Raw genomic sequence first — 21,789 nt, 5'->3', positions numbered from 1 at the left:
TCAGAAACATCATTTTTAATGGCCCTCAAAGTTTTCTTTCCATAGGTTCAGATTAAGGAAGACCCAATGTACAACTTAAAAACTCATTCTGGGTTTTTCATTTGTGTGTGTGTTTGTGTGTGTGTGTGTGTGTGTGTGTGTGTGTGTGTGTGTGTGTTGGGGTGTAAGAGAAAGATAAATAAAGAAATCCAAGTTTTTTCTGGGGGGAAGAAATGATTCTACTAATAAATTTCAAAGTTTCATCCATCTATATCCCAAACCAGTTGCTGCTTCTAGATTCCTTTCTTTGAAGTTTGATAGAATTCCCAAGGAGAAAAGTCTGCAGTGACTAGCTTAGAAATCTACCATTTTTCAGGATCTTTTGTTTTGAGATCTCTGGTCTAGACCATCAAATAGCAATCAAAATCCTTGACGGCCATTGCAGAGTACCTCATATTTCAAAAATGTTAAGGATTTTTGATGACTCAGAACTGATTGGTAATACCAAGGCTATTTTTACTCATGGTCCTCAAATACCTGCTCTTCCTTAATTTCTCTTATCCAATTTAAACTTAATGAGGATCAGAATAGGACACCCATCTTCCAAACTGATCATACCTCCCCTCTGGGATTACTATTCATCTACTTTCTGTTTATTTTGTTACTTATACATTATCATCTCCATCAGAATGTGAAGTTTCTTGAAGGCAGGGGTTGGTTTTGTTTTACTTTGTATCCTAAATCACACAAATAATAAGCCTTAATAAATGTTTGTTGACTGGCTGACCAATCTTGTGAATGTTTCAAGTCTGGTAGTTCTTCTTGTTCTTTGCCTCATCATTGGTTATCATCACTGTCTCTTCCTCTAATAAGAATCAGGTCTGTCACCCTTGGAGGAGAACTGCTATTCCCATGAATGATCCTGAGGTCCCCTCAGGGCAAAGAGGCTGGAAGAAAAGGTCAGGTCAGAATCCTCTCTAAGTCAAATACTGACACCCTTCCTCCTGCTTCTAGTTTTCTTATCTGCTCCAGGATGTTTGCAAGGTAAATGCCTCCTCCCTCCAGAAGCAGGTGTGAGGGAGGGATAATTCTATATAGAGTTCTGAGTCTAGGACCCAGATAATAGACTGTAATGAATTCTTGAGGTCCATTGAATGGATCAATGGCTATCTGTGGCCATCAGGAAGCAAAATTAATATGCTGATCCTTTCTTTTTTAAGTCCACTCCTAAGTCTTGGGTGGAAGAAAGCAAAAGACTTTCTAAAATCAGTGATGGATACATCAGAAAAAAATGTCTACTGGCCCTGCAGAATAATGTTTCAGAAAGCAAGGGTGGGGAAGTAAGAGGTTGAGTGGGATAATGAAAACAGTTGGTCTCAAATTAAGAGGTTGAATGGTTTGAACCCCAGTAGGCTTGAATGTGAAGACAGATTATTGTAAAGGTAAAGCAACAACACTCAATTTTCTTATTATATTCTATTTTTATTTTTTCTATTTATTTTTTATTCTATTTTATTCTATTCAGCCCCTTGAGAATGAAGTGAGGTTATCTGGTGGAATGGGTAGAAAGGCAAGGATACCCAGAATCTTAGGGTATCCTCTTATGAGTATTGTCAAAATGGCCAAATGTTCAGATATTTCTAGTTTAAGCTGCAAAGAAAAAGAAAACAATTAAAACCAAGATCCTCTGTGCTTGAAACAAGGACACAAATCTATTGGAATCTGAGCAATAGTTCATAAAACCCTTTTGTCAGAGGACTCTGGTTTTGTTTTTGTTTTTGTTTGCTTATTATTTATGGGCCAAATCTGGGAGAATCAGAGATCAGAATAGGGGCTGGGAGAACTTCCCTAGGACAGAGATGAGAAGGAAATGAGTATCTCTATAACAATGCACATGTTGTTGCTGTTCAGTTATTTTCAGTCATGTCTGGCTTTTGATGATCCCATTTGGAATTTTCTTGACAAAATTCCTAGAGTAGTTTTCCATTTCATTCTCCAGCTCATTTTACAGAAGAAACTGAGACAAGCTAGGTTAAGCAATTTGCCCAGGGTCACAGAGTCCGAGGTTGGATTTGAACTCATAAAGATAAATCTTTGTGGCTTGTAGCCTGGCATTCTATGTATGGACTATGGTGCCACTTGGCAACCCAACAATGTAAATACCCAAATGTTTTTGTACAAGTCTTCCAATCTTCTACTATCATAGAACATCAGAATTCCAAAGAATCTTTGAGGGGCCCAAGTCTGAACTCCCTCATTTTAGACAAAGAAACTTAGATTGAGAGGTATATGACTTGATCAAAGTTACACAGCTACTATTCAACAAAGTAAAGTTGTAATTTGAATTAAGTCTTGAGCCCTTCCCTTTTCACATAGCTACCTCTGATTCCTTCCTACTTCAATACCTTTCTTGGCAGACTCCAGGGTCTTCTTGATGGCCTGGGTGAGCGGGAACGGACCCTTCTTACAGAATTTACCAGTAAAGTCGTCCAGGTCAAGGGACCAAATCATGGCCCCTCCCAATTTTAAGTTCTTCAAAAATTGGACCTGAAGAAATATATAAGGATATGGGCAGGAGGGTTGAGAAGAGCACCTAGTGTTTCTCCTAGGTCTCTGGGAGTGGTTCAAAATCAGGTGTTGGTCCAGATGAGGGAATTAGTTCATAATTTAGCAGCAAACATTTAGATTAGGCAGAGAAAAGAACTTCCTGATAGGAAGAGGCAACTGAGGGAGCCCACAGACCCTACCTCCTTGGAGGACAGGGGAGATGCCTTCATTTCTTTCCCTCATTCCCTCCCCTATACAACAGTGCTCCATGGTATCATTGAGCAGATGCCGACACCAGAATTCTCATGGGATCTGGAAGTACTTGGACTCCTGAACCTTGGAACATAGAAAGGGGACTGCTTCAGTTACTGTGGCCTTGGAAATGGTTAGATGCGTGATACTAACTGTGAAGAGCAAAAGCAAAATAAACAACCATGGAAACAATAGAGTTGCCCCCACCAGCCCCTGTCCAGAACAGGAGCAAGTAGCTGATGGTATCAGTACTGCTCCAGAGAAGTCTCTGAGATTAAGAAAAATGGAACTTCAACACTCACTACCACTGCCACAATTTTCCTCTTTTATTCTTTCTTTTTTCCCTTTTACTTTCTTTCTTTCTTTTTTCCTTCCTTCCTTCTTTCTCTGCTTTCCTTTCTTATTTTTATTTCTTTTTCCTTTACTGCTTCTTTGCTTCCTTTCTGCTTTCCTCCCATTTCATGTTATTTTCTCCTTCCTTCTTTTCTTTTTTTCCTGCTTTTCTCTCTCCTTTCTTTCCTCCCTTCTTCCTTCTCTCTTTCTTTTCTCCCTTTCTTTTTTCCTTCCTTCTTTTTTCCTCCCTTACCCCCTTTCTTCTTTCCTTCCCTTTCTTTTTCTTTTCTTCCTTCTTTGCTACTTTCCTTCCTTTCTACTCTCTCCCTTTGCTTCCTTTCTGTTTCCCTTCCTTACACACTTTTTTCCTTCTTTCTTTCCTACTTTCTTCCTCCCTTGCTCTGCTCTTCTCTTTCTTCTTTTCCTTTTCCCTTTTCAATATTCTATCCCTCAGGTGCTCAGAGACCTTTTCAACTTCACTATTGACTTTAGCCTAAAGAAAACACTGGAACTTCATCTTAGAGCCACCCTAAGGGCATCTCTGCCTTTTTTCTTTGTGTTCTGGGTTTGGTTAGAGTTTTCATATGGTTTTCATCACCTTGATCACACTTACTTTGGTCTCCACACTCTCCACATCATCAAAGCCAATCCACTGGTTGCCCTTGACTGCATAGGGGACCTGCTGTTCTGGAATTTTTTTGAATGTGGCACCTTGTAAGAACTGGCATATCTAAGAGAATAGGGAGGAGGGAGAAAAAGTGTGAAGAAAGCAGTTAACCCTGGATTCTTCTAAGGAAGAGATTCTTAGCATGGTGTCCACAGACAATCCCTGGATAGATTTCAGGGGGATCTGTGGGTTTGTTTTGTTTTAACATTTTGATCATTGGTTTCCTTTGTAATATAATGTATTTCATTTTAAGCATTTATAATAGTGTCTTGAGAAGAAACCTTGAGGCTTCACCAGACTCCCAAAGGGCCCTTGACTCAAAAAAAATGAGAAACTCTTCTCTGAAATAATGTCCTCTACCTAAGCAAGGACACCTGTCTATAGAATTCCCAACAAGTGGGTTAATGAAGGAGATTCCTTCCAATGTTTTCCCTTAAGTCATTGAAACCTGAAGTCATTGAAATCTGACTTCTCAGCTGTACCATAAGACCAGAGAGGGCAAAAATTGATTCATCCTCGTGGTACCTACTGTGCCTTACATATAGGAAGTTCTCAATGTTTGTTGAATAATTGATTCATTGACATTCAGAGTCATTTGTACTTTTTTTCATGTATTCTAGGGAAGATTCAAAGGAAGCAAGGTACTCCCTCTCCCTACTCCCATCCATGGACTAGCATAGATTACCAATGGTCTGAGTCTTGGAGCCTTCTGACTAAGTAAACTGGCTTCCTGAGAATTTAATTCCCCTGACTACTTTGACCTGGTCATCCTTCCTGACACTAATATGGCAGGAAGTTCAGTGCAGGTAAAAATTTTCAGGTACCTCATAGTAAGCCAAGAAGCCTGCTTCTGCAGTGAATTGGCCGGGAGTGCCAGGACCATTGGCAGGGGCCCCCACATCTGAGTTAGATGTAGGTATGGAGAGGGTGAAGGAGCGGCCATACATAGGGATGCCCATGTTGATCTTCTCCCCTGGCATTCCCTGGCTGTTCCAATATTTCACAGCATATTCCTGGGGAAGGAAGGCAAATGGAGACAGAACTGAGGCCTGAGCATGGAGAGAGAAATGAAGGGAACTGGTACATCTCTGCCTTCACTCCTGCTTCCCTGAGCTCCAAAACATCTGTCCCATTCTTCTCTAAACTTCAACTTCTCCATCACTGGGTCATGAAGCCACAAGATTTAAAGAGTACACTTTAATCTCTGCCAATAAGTTGCTAATTGGTCTTCATGTAGTATTTCCTGACCCTAATGAAACTAGCATATTATTTATTTTAAATAGATGAATGAATGAATTTTTAAATATTAAAATAACCTAGTAGGGAAATTAGGAAGAAACTGGAAACCCTGTCAAATAGGTCTTTGTCATCCACGCTGCCAATTTCATCTTATCCTCTTCGGATTGACAGCTCATGGCACTTGTCTTAGAAATAGAGATGAAGTGGAACTAGTTATTGTCTGGTCTCCAAAAAGAATCACCAGCATTAACTGGTAAGAGTAGAAGAGAGGCTAATTTGGGACTTTTTTCCCTCTTTGGTCTATAGTAGAGGCCAGAAAGAAATTGTAAGATTGGATCCATTCTCCTTATTCCAAGTTCTTCACACAAGGTGAGTGCTTATGAAAATTTGTTGAATGAATTATTCAGATTGATTGGATGTGGGAGGGTAAGTATCTGATGTGAGAAGTCCCCTACTATGAATATATCAGCTCTTGGATATTATCTAGTTCAGTGACCTTTTTGGAATTCAAATTTCTGATATAAAAATGAACACACAGAAAGCCAGTGTCCTACCGAGATGATTTGAACCCAGATCCTACAACTACAAATCAAGCACCAAACTGAGATGAGAAGACATAAATAAATCATAACACCATTTCTCAAGATGACAAGTCAAATGAAGAAAGCTGTAAAGACCTAGAAAAATTTTTCAGAAAAAAAATAAATCAAAAATATTTTCCCATTTCCCCAAAAATATTTTTCAGGAAAATAAAAAGAGCATATTCTAAAAAGAACACTGAAGTGAGACTAAAGTTAAAGGTATGCGATTTTCCCTAGACTTTCTCTGTACCATCTCTCCCAGTCTTTATAAGTCAATTTTAGATAAATTAGTTTTGTCACTGTTAAGCGTAGATTTTCCTCTTTTGTCTATGCTAAAAGGCTATCATTTGAATTAAAACAGAAAAAGAATGTCCACTTTTTTTGACAACATGATATAAAAATGATGGTAACTTATAAGAATGGAATGGGGTTAGGAATGATTGTTACTTAGCAGAGATAGGTCAGTATAGGATATTCAAATTGGGAAATGAAGGTTGAGGCAGCAGCACATACTTTGCCATTTGATGAAAGTGATGATTGATTGTATCTTAGGCACAATTGTGAAGAGGCAATTAGGTGGTGCAGTGGATGGAACTCTGGATCTGAATTCCGGAAGATCTGAGTTCAAATCCTGTCTGGCCTGGCTGTGTGACCACCTGCCTTGGTTTCCTCCTTTGCAAAATGCAGATAATAATAGTATCTATGGACCAGGGTAGTCATTAGGAAGAAATGAGATAATATTTATAAAGTGCCTAGCATATGGTAGATATTAAATAAATTCTCATTTCCTTCTTTTCAGCCAGCATCCTCTGTCCCTCTCTTGCTGCAGTTGTATTGATCCCCCATGCAAAGCATTTTCTCTTGGATAGGAGGCACCTGGGTTAGTCTTGAGGCCATGACTCATCTTTACTAGAAAGAAAACCATGAGGAAGACTGAAAACTTTTATATATCATATACAAATGATATATTTATAAATAATATTTCTCACTTGAAGAGGAAAACATGAAGAGTGCCATGAACTTTTAAATCTCATAGATATTTAGTTTAGTATAACTCTTTGTGCTCATAATTTGGGGTTTTCTTGGCAAAGAAATTAGATTGATTTGTGATTTCCTTCTCTAGCTCACTTTACAGAGAAGGAAACTGAGGCAAACAGGGTTAAGTGACTTGCCCAGCTAGTAAGTATCTAAGGCTAGAACTCAGGAAGATGAGTTTTCCAAACTCCAGGCCCAATATTCTATCTACTGCATCACCTAGATGCCCCACATAGAAATTATTTACAAATCATGTTTCTCACAAGAAAGGGAAATTAAGAAGACTATGAACTTTTATATATCATACAAAAATAATATATCTATAAATCATATTTTTATACTAGAGCTTACAATGCATATCATATGATGACTGATAAAGATTGTGCTTAAAAAAAGGTCCCTCTCCTTTGATCATCCCTCTCAGCTCTTCAGTCTTACCACATTATAGTAAGCGCTGTTCCTCTGGTCATGGATCCCTTTCCTCAGAGGGCTGTTGTGGCCAGTAACTAGGGGATTATCCCAGGATCCATGAAAATCAAAGGACAGGAGGTTGATGAAATCCACATCTCTAGAGAATCAAAGAGCAAAGGAAGTAAAAACATTTTTTTCCCTGAGAATCCATAAGAAATTGTAAGGGATCATGCATATTAGGCTTAAGGTATAGAAAGAGAGAATGAGGTTAGATAAAAGGAAAAACTTCCTGAATGTGAGAAGTCTGGAGTCTGGGTAGGTGATTAAAGAAGGCCTTCTAGAGAAATCTTTAAAAATTCTCTTCTTCCTCACCTTCCATGTCCAGAAGATCATTTGTCCAAACTAGGTTAAAGGCAGAGGAGTAGATCAGATGACTCCAGTTATTCTCACCTTGCCAGATCCTTGATCTCATAGCTGTTATCAATTTTCTGTTTTCCTGCAGCCACCCCCACAGACAGGAGAAGCTTCTCTTTCCTGGATTTTTTGGCTTCTTCCTGAAAGGCAACAGCTACCTCCTATGGGACATAAGAAAAGAGATGCCTAAGTGTCAGAGTTTGAGAACAAAACTTTAGCTTGGTACTTGGAAATGTCAGAAGCAGATATTCTTTTCTGAGAAAGTCTTGGGAATTCTGGAATCTTATGGGTTAGGAAAGGATAGTCCCCCCCCCCAGATGCCTCCCATGTGGACCCACCCCCCATCCCTATCTTCCTGAGACCCCTCAGGAGCAAGTTTCCCCAAGTTTCTTGTGCCTAGCAAAAGATTAAGAGGGCTATTTCCCATTCAATCCCATATGATTCCTGATATCCTTTTCCTTAAACTCTTATGACTCAGGCTATATTTCCCTATTGTTCTGATAGCTGACCAAAGACCTAGTTTCTTTGTCATACCAAGAGGTAAGGGTCTGAATTTTCTTCCATAGACAAAGATACAGGCTCCTCCTTTCTGTAATACTCAGTGTGGGACTCTATACACAATATAGGGGAATAGACCAACTGTTCCTTGAGACTTGATCATACATGAATTAGAGAAGCAAAAAGAGATTTTTCATTTATCTCAGGGTATAACCAGGATATATCCAGTCCATTGAAGTCATAGTGCCTCAGGAACTGGATCGCAGAGTTGATAAATATTGATCGTGATTCTGTTGAATCCACCATGGGATGGAACCTGATAGAAAAAAGATTGATGTCTTTTGGAAAGAACTGGCAAGGAGGCCAGTATACATGATAGCCCAGAGACTATGGAAGTTCACAATGGTGGTCTCTTTTCTATCATCTAAACAGGACCTCCAGAAACCATGCCTAAGTATAGCCAAAAAACCCTCAAGTCTGAACTCCATGGGTCCATGGATCTATCAGCTTCACTACAACCATTTTTTTTTGTGCCTCACATCTCTTCCACCTCCAAGAACCAAAATCAAATCAACACCACCATTGCCTCTGTAAAAGGTAGATCAAGGGGCTGACTACTGTATTCCTATGATTTCCTAGAGTTTAGATCAAAACAGATTTCCCTGGAAACCACTCCCCTCTATGAGTACTTTCTATTGATTAGAATGTTGAGTTCCTTGAGGGTAGGGACAATTTAAATTTTTATTTTCATCATAATAGAGATCTTGGTACATAGTAAAAGTTTAATAAGGATTTTTAATTCACTCATTTATCCTCCTTGCAACCTCCCCGACTTGGTTGATCTGATGCCCTTTTAAAGTCAAGAAGTCCTGGTTTCAAATCTTTCCTCTGACATAGCATAATTGGGTAAACATAGTTCTCACTTAACCTCCTCTAGTCCTCAGTTTCTTCATCTGTAAAATAAAGATAATTCTTATAATATCTTCCTCACATGGTTGTTATAAAATAATGTATGTAAAATGCTTTATGAATGTTAAAATATATAATATAAATGTCAACTATCTTCAGAAAACATTAAGGATCTAGAATTGGATTAGCAAGAGAACTCCTATACCTGGCCAGGGCTATTAACATATCTAATCCATTAACAAATAATCTCCCCAAGGGCAGATGCTATTTTTTACTTTTTCTTTGTGCTCTCAGAGATTAGCACAATCTTTGGCATATTGTATCAGTTAAATAAACATTTGTTAACTGATTGAAATATATAATTGGAGCTATGTACTTACCCTTTGGAACCAAATTTGAAACCTCCAATGGACAAGAGAGTTTTCAGCTTGGGATTTCTGCAATAGAAAGATAATGAGTTTGATTCACTGTTGAGATGGTGTGTACCAGATAGACTGAACTAGCTTAAGCTAAGACTGTCATGGCCCCAGCTACCAAAAGAGACACAAATTTCTTTAGGACTGCCCAAGATTACTTTTTAGTAATCTCTTTAATAGTCTTTCCTATTAATAATTTAGAAGGACTAGCATTAGCTCATCCACTACCATGATAGTAGATAGTAGATGTATCACTTAACTATGATTTTGAAGGACTGGAACAAAGGATAAGCAGATTTGGATGGAGAAGAGGTGGGGAAAGGCATATGAAGTGCCAAATGGGAAAGGGAAGTTTTGGGGTGTCCTGAGCAAACAGGGTCAGTATAAGGACTTTATGCATGGGACTTGAAAAGAGAGGTGAAGGAAAAGTATTAGATGATGAAGATAACTTCACTTTCTATATAATTTTGCCCAAATTTTGTCCCATGCCTCTCAAGAGAAATTAGAGAGAGAAGTACTCCTTTCTCATCTTTTCTGATCTACTCTCCACCCTCATCTACTGTATGACAAAGGAATTTCAATATCAAGGGCCTGCCTTCTTCTCATCCTGCATCAGATGAAAAGGTAAAGATTCCACATCAATCCAAGATGGATATACCTAGGAAATAACTTTAGATACCCACCCCCACCTCATTTATGCTCATGCTCATCCTACTAACCTTTTCTTGAGATCATTGAAGGGATGATAAAAGCTAATATCATTCCATTCAGGAGTGATCTGATTGTTGCTTATATTGGCAAAGGAGTAGATAAGGTGAGTACATAGGTGTGGGTCAATGATTTCAGGAGTAAAATAACCCAGTCCAGCTCGGTACTGGGACCAATTGGTGAAGTAGCAAACCAAATTGTAGGCAGAGCCTGTAAAGGAGAAAGGAGAGATTTCATGGAGCCAATCATGGGACCTGAGCAGTTGCCAGATTCTTTCTTAGACAAATGAATCTCCAAATTGTGAAAGGAACCTCAGGTCATTTATTCCAACCCATCTCTTAAGAGAAACTTCCTCTACAGTATTTCATTCAAATGTGAATCATCCTCTCCTGGGAGAACTTTGGTAGAAAGAGACACTCACTACCTCTTGAGGCATCTCAGGTCATACTCCCACAGCTCCAATTGTTAGAAGTGTTTGCTTACATAGAGTCAAAATTTGCTTTCCAGTCACTCCTCCCTCTTCCCCCATTGTTATTAGTTCTACCCTTTGGGACCAACAGAACAGGTGTGATACCTCTTCTAATGGTCAGACTTCAAGGACTTGAAGATGGCTACCATAGCCCCACTGTCTTCACTTTAACGGGCTAAAAAATTCCCAGTTACTTCAACCATTCTTCTTATTAGTATGGTTTCTAGTTTGTCTATGCCCTCCATTCTAGTCACCAGGAGGCTTTCTAGAAGCTCCATTTTGTCCAAGTTTTCCCTTGCCCAATAATATGGCACCAAGAAGGAAGCACAACACTACAAATTTTGCCTGAGTAGGAAATACTATAGCAGGATTATAACAACTTTGGTCCAGGACACTGCACCCTATTCATTCAGCCTGAGATACAATTAGCTTTTGGATTACATATATCATGGTGGTGAGAATTAGTATTCCATAGTGACTAAAGAGCAAGCTTTAAAGCCAAGAAGACACATCTGACTTCCTTTCTCAAGATAGTGACAGAGCTAGAAATAGCTCTCCAAAACAAACACAGATACAGCTAAAACTTAGTGCATTGCACATCGTAAATGCCCCCAAAATGTTTACAAGATGAAGGTAGGTGACAACTAATAAAGAGACAAACATTGATGATAAGAAAAAGAAAATTGTAGATGCAAAGAGAGTGAAGCACAGGATGAAGACCTATAGGAAGACAAAGAGAAGCACAGAGAGGCCAAGGGGTAGAGACAAAAAAAAGGAATTTTATCACCATCATTATCATCATCACCACCATCACAATCTTGATAATCATTATCATCACCCTCACCATCACTATTATTGTCATTATCACCACCACTACCACCATCATCACCTTCGTCACCATCAGCAGCAGCAACAGCAGCAGTGACATCATAGCTAGTATTTATTTTGAGGTTTCAACAACTTGGTAAGATAGGTATCTATCATCATCCTCATAGTATAGATTAAGAAATTGAGACTGGGAGAATTTAGGTGAGTAGCACAACTAATCAGATTTGAACACTGATCTTTCTTACTCCAAATTAATCCTCTATCCATTATGCCAGACCCAGAAAACCAGAGCAAGATATGTAACAAAATCACTACTTACCACCTTGAAGAAGCATTAAAGCAACAACACCTGCAAAAATAAAGACGAAGAAGAGGATTTATAAGTCCAGAATTTTCCCTCCAAGGTATGACCCATCACTATGACAAGAACTGCCAACTCTCTCAACTCCTTTGAGGACCTTCTTACTAGCAAGGGGCACCCAGATCTTAGATCCTGAAATGCCCTGGGCTACTGCAACTTTGGAAGCATTCTTTAGATCCTAACAAGGGTGGTTTTCTCACTGGGGCAAATGGAGCATCTCCTCCCTGGGACTGGACTATGATATCACATCTTTTTGTTTCATATTTCCTGAAAGTTGATAAAGGAGCAGAGATCTGAGTACCTCATAGTGTCTACTCCAGAATCTGATCTTCTGCAAATAAGTTCAGATTTCTTGTGGAGGTGGAGAAGGAATTATCTAATCTGAGGCATCTCCACTGGCATATGAAGAAATGGAAGCAGTCAGGGAGAGGGAAATGACAGCTTTTCCTAGGGAAACCCCCTGAAGTCAGTGATTCAGAGAATAGTGGGAAGAGGGAACCAGTACCATATATTGTTTGACAATGGGTAATATTTGTCTCTCCTAGTCTGACTAATACTCAACCATACTGGAAAAGGATTACACCCATGCTCAGTGAGATGGCCATAGTAACCCTCCCACTCACAAGGAAAAGTCTGACTTCCACTTCCTTTGCTCAATTGGCCTGTGTATTTTATGTAAAATGCCTACTACATATTGGCACAGAGGTGGTATCTGAACTGGTGGGCAAGTGTGAGATTATCAAGGTAAAGATTAGAGAGAAACAGTTGAAGAAGGTCAAAGACAAATCCTAAGAGAATGCACATCTTAAAGTATCAAAGAGAGAGCAAAGAATTGGCAAAGAACATTGAAGAGATGGTAGGAGGTGAATTGGGAAAAAATGGTATTTCTGAAGCCAGGGGAGAAGAGAAAAATCTAGAAGAGGATGGTCAATGGACACAAAAAATGGCTGAAGCAAGATTAGAATTTAAAAAAACTAATAGATTTCATTATTAGAAGATCACTGATGGTCTTTGGTAGCAAGTAGTGGCAATATAAATTAGATTACAAGGAGATGACAAAAGTGTGGAGTTTACTGGAATTATAAATTAATGAAGTAGAAGTATTGAGTGTAGGCTATTTACCCCCAAGAAATAAAGAAGAAAAAGGGAAAAGAAAGATGACTTGTAGTAGCTCAAAGAGATGTAAAGGAAAAGGGAGAGGTCATTCCCAAAATGATAGCTTTCCTAGCTTGGGTTGGATGTTTTAGAGGTCACAGGTATACTATGCACTTTGGTGGGCATGAGGATAGCTGCATATTTAGAAATTGCAAGGAGAAGGAGAATAGCAGCATCACTTCTGCCAAACTGATTTTTCCTCTCATTTCCTTTACTCATATCCATTCAACAGTCTTCTCAGTCCCTACTATCAATGAAGATAGAAGGGAGGAGAGCAGAGGCTCAAAGCAGGGGCATCTTTATTCCTTATATCTCAGGATAGATCCATAGAATATTAGAACTTAATGAGGGGTGGCTAGGTGGCACAGTTAATAGAGCACCGGCCTTGGAGTCAGGAGTACCTGGGTTCAAATCCAACCTCAGACTCTTAATAATTACCTAGCCATGTGGCCTTAGGCGAACCACTTAAACCCATTGCCTTGAAAAATCTAAAAAAAAAAAAAAAAAAGAACTTAATGAGACCTTTAGGTTCAGGTTCATCTGGTTCAGTTCTCTCATTTCAAAGTTTAGAAAATCAAGATCCATAGACTCCCTGTGCATAGCCTGTATCCTGTGGCTCCCAACCAAAGTGAGTCACTATATCTCTTGCCACATCTCTAGGAGGTGGTCATCCATAGGACTTAGACTACTATTGTCTCTTTTGCCAGAAAAAAAAAATTAAGAAACTTGGTTCCCTGAAAAACATTTCCAGACATTGTTCCATTACTCCCTAAAGAAAGTCCATTGACTTCACATTTATTTCTATTAAATTTCATATTATTAGATTTGGCTCAGTGTTCTAGCTTGTAGAAATCCTGATATCCTTCCTCCTAAAATAATGCATTAACTATCCTTTCTAGTTTTGTATCACTTGAAAATTTGGTAAGTATGCCATCTATACCCTCCTTCAAGTTCCTGATTTTAAAATATTCAACAGCACATTATCAAAGGCATATGCAAAGAAAACATCAAGTCATATGGGCTTAGCCTCTGCATCAGTTCTGAGTGTGGTCTAGTCTCCATCTCTCTATTATAGTCCCAAGAAGAGCATGAAAGATTTCAACTTCTTAGGGCTTAATTTTCCTTATCTATCAAAAGGAAGGGGCTGTGCTAGATGATATGAAATAAAGCTTTTTGGTTCAGCTATCTCAGTAGTCTCTACAGAGAAAGGAGTGCTTGGTGTTCATTTTTGAATCTTTCCATAGATCATTCTTCCTGCCTTCCATCTAGCTCCTATCCCAACCCAAATCCTCTGCCTGATGAGTCTGTTGGATTCATACTCACCCCACCAGAGGAGCTTCTGGCCCATGATGACAGCTCCCAGTTCACCAACTTGCTTTGTCTTCTTCATGTTCTCAGGTCCTTTTATGTTCCAAGATCTTAAAAGCCTGACTTCCAAGAAGGAAGCTGTACAATCCACCCAACTATTCCATTGCCCCTCCCTAACCTAATTAATCTTGTGCAATTTGTGGAAGACTGGCATATACTTAAGCAATGTTTTTTTCTCATCATGTCACAAGAGTTTAGAGGGACAGTCTTATAGGGTTACATACTATCACACCACACACACACACACACAGTCTTATATACTTATGGTAGTATAAATATACTACTTGCAACTCTGGCCTTCCTCCTTAGTCCCACATGCTAACTTACCCTGAAGTCAAAACCCTTGATCTTCCTGATATGCATTCAAGGAGACCCTCTGCAAACAGATGTTTTTCTGAAAAGTGATAGGTAGCCCCCAAAGAGCCATTGTTCCCTAGGTCAGTGCCAAAGAAGATAACACTCTCAACCCTCTCTCTTCATCATTTACTCACATAATTTATTTATCCTAGCCCATCCAAGCTCTATGGATTCTATTCTTCCCCAAAGAACCGTCTCTTGAAATCCATCCTCCATTCTGTACTTCCTCTTTCTTCCACCTCTCTGTCCCAGCTTTTCAGCCACTAATCCAATTGGAACTAGATCCCTGACTGCTTTATACTGGGCTCTCCCTTTTTCCATTCCCAGACTTTGCTGTGCCTAATAGAACAATAGTAGTAATAAGAAGAGTTGAAATACAAAAACCTTTCTCTAGAGCACTGAAATCTATAAGGCAGAAATATTCCACATATGCATTCTTTAGAAGCCAATGGCACAGTAGAGAAGAGTGATGGACTGGACATCAGGAATATTTGAGTTCAAATTCAGACTAAAAAATTTAATTACTACTCTTGTTTCCTCTAGTCATACCCATTCCACAGTCTTCCTAGTCCCTACCATCAATGATGTGTGAACCTGGGCAAATAACTCTACCTCTCTCAGCCTCAATTTCCACAATTGTAAAATGGGGATAAAAACAGCTCAAAGGGTTATTATGAAGATCAAATGAGATAATATTTATGAAAAGCACTGAGCGCAGGAGATATTTATTCCTTGCCTCCATTATTTTTTGCATCAAGAATTTCAAAACTGACTTGAGGGAACCTTTTATACTACTTGCCATAAAAACCATAATTTTTGGTTGCATCCCTAAGTATGTGATCTCAGCATCTGTGAGCTCCTAGAACTTGAAAGTCACCAATAAGATAGTATGTGGAAAAGGGTGTCCACAATGGATAAAGGGCCTCCAGATGATTTCATCCAAGGATTAGGTGCAGAAATTGGGATGTTTATCTTGGGATAGAAAAGTCATTGAAGGGAAATGTCCACTTATCTTTAAAGGTTTGGGCAGCTAGGTGACAACATAGTGAATTAAGCACCCAGGCTACAGTAAGGAAAGCTCATCTTCCTGAATTCAAATCTGACCTCAGACACTGAACAAATCTGAACAAATCACTTAACCCTTTTCTCTGTTTCCTCATATCAAAATAAACTAGAGAAGGAAATGGCAAACCACTCTAATATTTTTACCAAGAAAATCCCAAATGGGTCCATGAAGAATTGGACAGGATTGAAATGACTAAATAAAAAATGGGAAAGCACTGGATGTTTTTGAGCCAAAAAAATCATGAAAAATGAAATTATTTTTTAGGATTATCACTTTGGCATGATACATATGATTGACAAAAGGATACAAGGGGATAGAGGAAATGATTGTAAACCAAACTGAAAGCAAGCTAAGAAACTATGGCAGAGAAAGATTCTATATATCTCCAAATTTTAATTGTAATACTTTTTGTCATAGTAAAGATTGGAAGGAAAGTGAATGCCTATCAATTGGGAAATAGCTAAACAAATTTTTGTATATGAATGTAAACAGAATATTACAATTCAAAAGAAATGAAGATTAGATTAAGTAAATAAATGAAACCGTTTCTTATATAATATTTGATAAGTTCAGGGATACTAACACTATGATAAAAGACTTTTATTTTGATAAAATTTACTGGGAAAACGGGTTAGGTCAGCACGAACATGGTACAAGAGTGCTGACCTAACCCATTTTCCCAGTAAATTTTATCAAAATAAAAGTCTTTTATCATAGTGTTAGTATTGCCTTAATTTTTTAAAAAAATCTTATCTTTAAAAAATATAGAGGAAAAAGCAAAGATACATTTCTCATGACTATGGCAAGGGAAAGAATTCTTAATAAACAAGTTAGAAATATTAATAAAAGATCAAATGAAATCCTTTAAATTATACAAACTGAAAAGTTTTTGTTAAGAAAATTAAATAAATGCAGTTTGAGTCAAAAGGAAAACAATTATTTTGGGAAAAATTCCCCATAAATCTCTCTGATAAAGGTCTAACATCCAAGATTAAAAAAGAGATAAAGAATTGATACAAAAATATAAGAATAAACCAATCTTCACCATATGTTGTTAAAAAACTAAATAGGCATTTCTCAAATGAAAAAATACAAGCCTTGAACAAACTATCTTTAAAATGTTTCAAGTCACTAATTATAAGAGAAATGCAAATAAAAATGATCCTGAGGCTCTACTTCATATCAACAGGTTGGCAAAGATAACAAAAAAAAGGAAAATAGGAATTGTTGGAGGGAGTGTAAGAATTACCCACATTAGGGCGGCTAGGTGGGTAATGGATAAAGCACCGGCACTGGAGTCAGGAGTACCTGGGTTCAAATCCGGTCTCAGACACTTACTAATTACCTACCTGTGTGGCCTTGGGCAAGCCACTTAACCCCATTTGCCTTGCTAAAAAAAAATGGATTACCCACATTAGTGGGTTGTTGATGGAGCTCTAAATTAGTTCAACCATTGTGGAAAACAATTTGTAACTATATCCCCAAATATATAATGAACTGTAAATATATCCTTTAGTATAGCAATACTATCAAGTACTTATCCCAAGTAAGTTAGTGTCAGAGGGAAAGAATTTATATGTGTAATAATCTTTGTAGCAGCCGGTTTGTTATGCCAAACAATATGGGCACCTACTGATTGAGAAATAGTTGTACAAATGATGGCAAATGAATGCAAATAAATTTTATTAAGCTATAAACAATTATGTCTATGATGGATTCAGAGAAGTATAGAAAAACTTATATAAACTGAATTGAGCATAACCAGGAGAAAATTTACCACTAACTGACATAATGTAAGGGCCTCATAACTTTGACTAAAGCATAGTCATAACTTCATGATGAAACCTGTCTTCCATCTCTTGGTAGAGAGATAATAGACCCTTGGAACTGAACCAGAATGCATTCTCAAATATGAACAATGCACATTTTTGTTATAAGAGAAAGCTTCTGTGTGCAGGAACTAGGAAGGTTTGTAGGCAGTGATAGATAAGAAAAGTAGTACCAGTAAGATAGATAAGAAAAGAATACCAGTAAGTGAATTTAAAACTTAGAGAAGAAAGGAAGGAAAAATTCCTGAAGGAGATAAAACAGAGTAATTTGTTTATCCCAGGTAAAAGCAATACACACCTATATAAAATATAGCCCTATCCCTTGAGTTCCTAAGACTACTTTATCCTCTACTTCCCTTGTGTCAGCTATTATTAACATATTTCCCTTTATGTAAGGGAACACTCCTTAAACTACCTTGCAAGAGTGGATTTTGATTTTCCCAAAAGACATTTCATCCATGACCATTCTGTACAGTGATGTTATACTCAGATAGAAAAGAAATCCATTGGGGCAGCTAGGTGGTGCAGTGGAAAGATCAGTGGCCCTGGAGTCAGGAGGAACTGAGTTCAAATCCAGCCTCAGGCACTTAGTAATTACTCAGCTATAAGAACAAGACACTTAAACCCATTTCCTTACAAAGAAGAAAAGAAAAGAGATCCACTAATATGCATACGCATGTTTGTGTGTATACATATACACATAAATGTTTTTATAAAAAGTACTGTTTGTTCTTGGCCTTATACTAAGGTTTTTTTTATTTCTAAAGAATGATAAAAGTCATCAATATTGTATGTGGTAGAAGTTCACAGTTTCTTGTCTAGTCTTCTCTTCTTTATGACTTGAGATATTTGTGATTATGAATAATTGTTGAATTTACAAGGAAAAAAATTTTTTGAAGAGAACAATGAATTTGAAAAATTCAGAGGAACAAAACTGAACATTGTGAATGTTGGATATATTATCAGACATGGTTGATATGTTGGTGTGTTTCCTTAAATATTTTGGGTTTGGTTTTTTTTTTGGCAAGGTAATGAGGTTAAATGACTTGCCCAAGGTCACACAGCTGGATAATTATTAAGTGTCTGAGGCTGGATTTGAACTCAGGTCCTCCTGACTCTAGGGCCTCTTAAATGTTTTTTTCTTTTCTACTTGGTTAAGCTCACAGGGGCATGTATGAGGAAGTCCCATGAGTTTATCTTGAAATGATTGATACAAAATCAAAATATGTCAAAAAAACTTTTATTGAATGGGATACCATTGATATAGTAAGAGGTAATGAAGGCCTATACTAGGTGGAAGCAATGAGATCAGAAAATGAGTGGATAGAAGGGAGGTTATATGGGACCACTCAATAGACTTTGGCAACTCACAGTGTAGTCACTGGCTATGATTCTGCCTATGAGGAATCATTATTCAGACTGGGAAAGCATGGGTGGAAATAAAACAAAAATTTATTGAGGGGCAGCTAGGTGGTGCAGTGGATAGTGTGCCAGTCCAGGAGTCAGGAGGACCTGAGTTCAAATTCGATCTCAGACACTTAATAATTTCCTAGCTGTGTGGCCTTGGGCAAGCCACTTAACTCCATTAGCCTTGCAAAAACCTAAAAAAAAAAGTTTATAAGATATAGGAAGGGGGGAGAGAGAGAGAGAGAGAGAGAGAGAGAGAGAGAGAGAGAGAGATAAAAGAACAGCCAAGGAGCTTTGGTTGGGCCATGGTCAGAGAATACTGAGCCAGCCCTGAACTGAACAACTCAGGTTTTCATGTCTTGCCTCTCATCCAGAAGGCAAATGATGAACTCCTTTCCCCTATACTCAACCGAGAATTAGGTAGAGGGTAAAACCCTCCAAGGAGATCAGGATATAAATTTTACATTAAACAATGGTACTTTAAGAATGGGGAGGGTCCCCACCCAAGATTATAATTATTTCTGTTACAATCATAATTCTCTACTTCAAGTTAATTTACATCTCAAGAGTCAATTTACATCTCCACCCAAATTCTTTCTGTTACATTCAAATTCTCTTCATCCTCCCCTGCATCAGCTGGTCTAAGGAGAAAGGAAGAGTCAAAGTTAACTCCAAATTTTAACCAAGGTACCTGAGAAAACAGAAGTAGAGGTCTCTGAGGGTGGTGACTGATTTTAGAGGAAAGCTGCTGAGTTTGGTTTTAGACACGGTGAGTTCTAAGATGGGTGTAAGACATCTAAGGGGAACAATCCAGAAGGAAGTTAGAAATATGGAACTAAAACTCCAGAGAAAAGTTAGGGCTGAATCATCACTTTGAGAAGCATCTAGTTAAATTTGTCAATTGAAGCCATGGGAGTGTGTGGCAATGACAAAGAAGGGATATAAATTCAGAAGAGCTGACTGAAAATACCTAAGACTTGGAGAATATCCAAATTTATGTTGGTGTAGGGTGTGGGATAAACAAAGGAAACAATGACATGTTCCTATTACCAGCTCTCCTCACTATATGAGTGACTGGCCAAGTCACTTAATATTAGAGCAGATGGCCTTCTAAGGTGGATTCTAGCAGGAATTTTTAAACCATTTTTGTATCATGGACCCATTTGGCAGTGTGATGAAGCCCATTAAATACCTTTTCAAGAGAATGCTTTTAAATTCATAAAATCATATTCATAATATCCTAATGGCAAGCAATTATATGGAAATGCAATTATCAAAATAATTTTTTTTAGAAATTTACAGACACCAAATTCAGAACCCCTTTTCTAGATATCTGCCTATGATCATTTTACATGTTAGGGAAACTAAAGTTTGAGGAGGTTAAATATAAATTTGAACTTCAGATTTCAAACCTTCATGTCTTCCCACAACAACCCATACTGTGTCTTTCTCTAAATTATATTGTCTCCTTCACCCTTCAGTAGAGCCTTTCAGCTGTCTCCTTGGGCAGGTGCACTCCCTAATGAGCAAAGGTTAACAATCATAGACAAAAACCTTCCCTAAATGACAAAGTTCACACTGGCATCCCATGCTAAGGTGGCTCTGTATTTTTTTCATGGCAGTTATTTGTGTTTTTCTCATAGCAGTGATCTGTGTTACTCTTTTTTTTTCTCTCTTCCCAATCCTTTCACCTGGGACATATTTATTTCTCTCTTTTTTTGGCACTTACAAGACCCTCCTTTCCTCAGTTTTCCTAGCTACAAATTCATTTGACTTGTTGGTAAATTCCTGCTGTCCCACTTTGTTTCTTTTCTACATAAGTAGATGAATTGTTCATACAAAGGATGTTTATAAAGAAACGATGAATTTATATAGGCACCAGAATTTACTGTACAAGGAAGAACACTCTGTGGACCAAATCCTGTTGGATTCTGCAAATACACTGAATTTGCATCTTGTTGTTGAAGCCAATGTCCCCTTAGTTCTTTCTTAATCCTGTTCAGGGGTCTGCATAACACATCCATAGCACATCATCATGCTTTACAAACCACCACTTTCTGTCCTCAGCATCTTTTCTAGTTTCCTGATCAGAACTAGAAACTACTCTTGCTTAGCCAGGCTCCCTAGCTTCTGACCACAAGATCTGGTGGGGAGGGGCAGGGAATGGGTTATATCTACAGAGGACCAGTAATTAATTATCCCTACTTCTAATTCCAATTCACCTTTGATTCAATTAAAAATTCTTTTTTTAATTTCCTATTCTAGTCAAAGCACTTTACTAAGATCTGAGGGCAATACAGAGATAAATAAAACATGTTCTCTACCCTTAAGGAGTTTGCAATCAGATAGCTACCTAAGGATATAGACATATACACAAATAAAGGTAATTCAAATTAATTAAGATTTTGATAAGGACATAAAAGAAAAACCAAAAATCCCTCAGGGAAGGATTCATAGATTAAGTCATTATTTCAAAAAGTATAGAAAGATAGTGGGGAGGGGCGAGCCTATTCCAAGTGTGAGCAAAGGAATGGAGAATGGATTTGGCAGAATTAGAGAGTAGCATAGTTTGGTAAAGCAATTGTCTATTTGAGGGAGAGTGCTTAGTGTAAAATTCTATCCAATAGATGATGAGTTTTTGACCATGATCATTGCTGAACATTAGAATGATCACACCAGCAGTGTATAGGAAAGACTGGAACAAAAAGAGAAATAGCCAGGAATAGAGGTGAGAAGACTCTGGAACTGGAACTGGCGTCTCAAGTTTCCCCATGGCCATATGCTCTGGTGTGCTGGTGCTCCTCCTCATCCAGGATAAGACCACAAATTCCTGTCAGCAAGGTGTACACTTTAATCTCCTTCTGGCCAGTTGTCTGGTACCTTTCTTGTCTGTGGGCTGAGAACATTAAGTCGCTGCTGCTAATTCAGATACCCCCAAGGTTTACACTGGCTTTCTGGGA

At 38.1% G+C, this 21,789-nt stretch overlaps 1 protein-coding gene across 1 annotated transcript; it reads right to left on the bottom strand.

Moving 5' to 3' along the window:
• Nucleotides 1-1,624: 1,624 nt before the first annotated feature.
• On the bottom strand, nt 1,625-14,993 carry CHI3L2 (chitinase 3 like 2). The gene is made up of 11 exons (XM_074190074.1): nt 14,126-14,993; nt 11,606-11,635; nt 10,001-10,199; nt 9,246-9,302; nt 8,122-8,272; nt 7,495-7,619; nt 7,072-7,201; nt 4,603-4,791; nt 3,725-3,841; nt 2,385-2,526; nt 1,625-1,629 (listed from the first exon to the last, which is right to left on the bottom strand). The coding sequence occupies exons 1-11, from the start codon at nt 14,190-14,192 to the stop codon at nt 1,625-1,627; spliced, it is 1,212 nt and encodes a 403-aa protein (XP_074046175.1). The 5' UTR covers nt 14,193-14,993.
• Nucleotides 14,994-21,789: the final 6,796 nt, after the last annotated feature.

The sequence above is a fragment of the Macrotis lagotis genome, chromosome 5, assembly GCF_037893015.1.
Source record: "Macrotis lagotis isolate mMagLag1 chromosome 5, bilby.v1.9.chrom.fasta, whole genome shotgun sequence".
NCBI lineage: Eukaryota > Metazoa > Chordata > Mammalia > Peramelemorphia > Peramelidae > Macrotis > Macrotis lagotis.
Note: the sequence above shows the minus strand (reverse complement) of the source record. Positions and strands in the feature narration are given on the sequence as shown.

Bases quoted from the DNA above. Each gene is read 5' to 3' on its own strand.
- CHI3L2 (XM_074190074.1), bottom strand. From the start codon at position 14,192: ATGAAGAAGACAAAGCAAGTTGGTGAACTGGGAGCTGTCATCATGGGC. The intron at 8,273-9,245 runs GTAAGTACATAG...TTTTTCTATCAG, and splicing joins TTCAAATTTGGTTCCAAAGG to GTTCCATCCCATGGTGGATT. The intron at 4,792-7,071 runs GTAAGACTGAAG...TTCCTTCCCCAG, and splicing joins ACAGCGCTTACTATAATGTG to GAATATGCTGTGAAATATTG.